Source organism: Austrofundulus limnaeus, unplaced genomic scaffold (genome assembly GCF_001266775.1).
Source record: "Austrofundulus limnaeus strain Quisiro unplaced genomic scaffold, Austrofundulus_limnaeus-1.0 Scaffold337, whole genome shotgun sequence".
NCBI lineage: Eukaryota > Metazoa > Chordata > Actinopteri > Cyprinodontiformes > Rivulidae > Austrofundulus > Austrofundulus limnaeus.
The window spans coordinates 463,604-467,604 of NW_013952739.1; the positions used below are offsets into that span (position 1 = coordinate 463,604).

The window sequence follows — 4,001 nt, forward strand, 5'->3', positions numbered from 1 at the left end:
ACTTTAGTTTCAGCCTTTAAGAATAAAATAAAAATAAAATAAACCTTTATATTTAAAATTTGTTGCTTCTTTCTTGAAACAAAATGTTAAATTTAAAACTTTTAATAACAAAGAAAYTTAACTTCCTACAGACAGCAGCTTCCTGATTGGCTCAGGACTCAAACCTGGTTTGGTTCTGTCTGGGGTCTGGGTCAGACTCTGTGTTCAGGTTCCAGTTTTCAGAGCTCAGGTTTTTCCAGGACACTGGTCTTGACCCGGTCTGAGCCGGCTGACGCCTCCAGAACCAGAATCAGGTTCTGCTTTGAGGTTTTGGTTCTCAGACCGGACTGAAGGAGGTGGTGGTTTGTTGAAAAGCTTTGTAAATCTGATCAAATTCAAATTATTCTTCACGGGATATTTTCTGCATTTTGAAAAAGATGTAAAGGTGAATTTATCTGATTGTTTCAGCCTGTCATATAAAAGTTGTTAAATTTAAGTTTTCAGTTATATTTTTAAAGCATTTGAAACATTATTCTAGTAAATCCTTCATGAGGACAGAGAGGAGAAACTGAACTTTTCAACAAATCAGCCACCGATCAACAAACTGAAGGACAAGAAGACAAAACAAAGAGTTTGGATCTGTGTAAAAAATCTCATTGTGCACTTGAAGTAGTTTTTGGTGTTCCAGCAAAAGCAAAAGAAACATCCCTTTCTCAGCACACCTTTGGCCAGGTGCAGTAAAGTGTCAGCAAAATGTAAACAAAAAAGTGCAAAAAATGCAAAGAAAGAAGAAAAAAGATGACGTTATTTTTAGTTGACGGCACCAACTCCCCTCAGCTTTATTACCTTGTGCCACTCAAAGTCAGGAGGAACTGCTTAGTTTTTCATCTTACTCTAGAAAATATAAAAACTGTAATAAGTGTAGCAATATTAAAAGACTTGTAACATCAACAATTTTACACTTTTACTACCAAAATGGTTTTAAATAGCGTTGCCCTTCTCTCTGTCTCAGAAAGGTGTCGAGAAACTTGACCAGGAAAACCGTCGCCCTTAAAGCCAAGAAAACAGAGATTAATAATCTGAGGGGAGGAACAGACCCCCCAGACCAGTACTTAACGATGATACAGTTCCTCAGACCAGGTCTAAGATCAGCTGGTTGGATCAAACCAACTGAAGTTCCTCCTCATGTTTTGTTGTTCCAACAAAAGGCAGGTTCCCTCCTCTGTGTTTTACTTTATGTTTCTTTAAAACCCATCAGCAGTTCTCCTCTGAGTCCACCAGTCTCCATGGGGAAAGAAAACAACATTAAAGATCTAAATATTCTTCTTTTTCTGTCCTTCATTCATCTTCTCCTGTAGATTTTTGCTCAGAGCTTCTTTCTGTCTGTCAGCTGTGATACATTCAGTAAACAGAACAAAAAGACTTCCTTTACTCCAAACCAGCTTGGATCTGATTGTGTTTGGTTCCTGTTATGGTTCTGTTTCCATCTTTGTGTTGGGTTGGACCATTGGTGGAGACTCTCTGTTGGGTTGGACCATTGGTGGAGACTCTCTGTTGGGTTGGACCATTGGTGGAGACTCTCTGTTGNTGGACCATTGGTGGAGACTCTCTGTTGGGTTGGACCATTGGTGGAGACTCTCTGTTGGGTTGGACCATTGGTGGAGACTCTCTGTTGGGTTGGACAGCAGGTGGTGATTGTTGTCTCACGTCCCCACCTGCCGTCTCAACCGTTTCTGTCTTCACAGCGAGTGGGTTGAAGTTTTCCGATGTGACTCGGGTCACGCTGTCGTAGGATGGTGGAGATGAGGTGGAGGAAACGGTCCCGGAGCGCTCCCTGCCCAACAAACTGGAGCCGTAGTTTTCCTTCATCATGGTGGCGATCAGTCCRTCCTTCTCAGGTGCGTCGTCTCCAAATATGGCCTCATCGACGTCCTGGCCTTCGCCGGCTGCGTGTCGAGGRGTGGCGATCTGCCGGTACATGTAGGAGGCGGCCTTCACCTGCCGCCTCACCAGGTGTCTGCGGTAGCACCTCTGGATGATGGTGGCAGAGACCTCTTCCTGTTTGCGCCTCAGAGTTGTGGTGATGGGCTCGTAGGAGATCTTGGATGGGTTGGAGATCATGAACTTCTCCTCCATCTGCTGCTTGAGGGCGTCCATCTCCCCCGACTCGCCCAGAACACGCTTGGTGAAGGCGAAGAGGATGTCCAGGCAGTGGATTTTGTCTCCACTGACCATGGGAAGGTCCATGGAGATCAGTTTGATCTTGTTGGGTTTGGCGATGCGCAGCGGCTCCAGTAGTGAGTCTGCAAAGTCCGACAGTTTGGAGTACTCGATGAACTGCGTGGCTTCTGGGTCAAACTTCTCCCAAACCTCGTAGAACATCTCGAAGTCYTCCTCGCTCAGCGGCTCTGTGCTCTCCTCCGTGGCCACGCTGAAGTTCTCCAGAATGATAGCGATGTACATGTTGACCACGATGAGGAAGGAGATGATGATGTAGGTGACGAAGAAGGTGATGCCCACCGAGGGGTTCCCACAGTTCCCTCTGACGGTGGTGCCGGTGTGGGGGAGGTTGGCATCGCACTCCTCGGGGGAGTTGTTGAGGATGGGGCTGAGCAGACTGTCCCACCCTGCAGAGGTGGTGATCTGGAACAGGCAGATCATGCTGTTCCCGAACGTCTCGAAGTTAAACATGTCGTCGATCCCCGCCTGCCGCTTCACGTAGGCAAAGTTAGCCATGCCAAAGATGGCGTAGATGAACATGACCAGGAAGAGGAGGAGTCCGATGTTGAAGAGGGCAGGAAGTGACATCATGAGGGCAAACAGTAACGTCCGGATGCCCTTCGCACCTCTGATGAGGCGCAGGATCCGTCCGATTCTGGCCAATCGGATCACTCGGAACAGGGTGGGCGACACAAAGTACTTCTCAATGATATCAGCCAGAACGATCCCTGAGGGAAAGAGGAGGAAACGACATGAACATCATGATAAAAATCATAAAGACATTTATAAAAACATGAATGTWCTCTAATAAAACACTGGAATGTATCTGAACCTGTGGTTTTTGTTCAGAACAATTCAGAATCTATTTCCTGCTCAAATGATTTTATTTCTTCCAACACCTCCAAACTTAGTTTTATTAGTTACTATTAGCAATAAATTACTATTTAATTCATCTCAAGGCCTCTTCACTTGGTGTTTGAAGACTCAAAGTGGACCCTAACCCAAACATGACATTAATCATTGAACAGATCTGAACCAGCATTAAATGATTGACAGGATGAGAAAGMTTTTTTCTGTGAGCTGGGTCGTCTAATAGCTCTCAGTTTGGATATTTCAGTCATTCTGCGTCGGTCCAGTTCTTATTACAACATGAATGATTGGTTCTGGAGGGCTGAGCCGCCTCCTTCCAACAGGAAGTCAAAGCCTGTAGTTCATCCYTCTTTTCCTTGTTATCCTGGAGCGATGGAAACGAGCCGACCTGTCATCACAAACATACACTGTTCTGTCGTTCATCTCCCAGTGTGGAGGTAGAGGTGATGAGCAGGGGGGAGTCAGGAGGGAATCACCCCCTCCTCGTCCCCCCCCCCCCCATCCTGTCTAACACACAGCAGATGATGTAACAAGTCAATCATGTTGGGTTCATCTCCGGAGGACGCCCTCTGGCAGCTCTGATTGCTGCTGTTACCTTCACCTCCCCCAGGCTGCCTCCTCACAACACACATGCTTGTCCTTCTATCCTTGTGGGGACTTTCCATTGACTTTCATTTATTTACTGGTCACTTCTTTAGCCTAACCCTAAACCTAACCTCACAGGTACACACCTGAATCTAAACCTAACCTCAATTCACACCTTAGTCCTAACTCACTAGGAATAGACCAGTAATGGTTAGTTTTAGGGAAAATATCTGGSTTAGATATAAATACAGTTACACAAATGAATGGAAGTCAATACAATGTCCTCAGTCTGATGTGAGTACAAGAATGTGTGTGTGTGTGTGTGTGTGTGTGTGTGTGTGTGTGTG

General features: G+C 45.6%; 1 protein-coding gene across 1 annotated transcript in view; it reads right to left on the minus strand.

The window, feature by feature from the left end:
- Positions 1–612: 612 nt before the first annotated feature.
- Positions 613–4,001, minus strand: part of LOC106527684 (sodium channel protein type 4 subunit alpha) — a gene marked incomplete at its 5' end in the record, with an annotated part of 142,279 nt that continues 138,890 nt past the window's right edge. Inside the window, 1 exon segment of the mRNA XM_014022657.1 lies at positions 613–2,927. Coding sequence (XP_013878111.1) covers positions 1,408–2,927 — 1,520 coding nt within the window.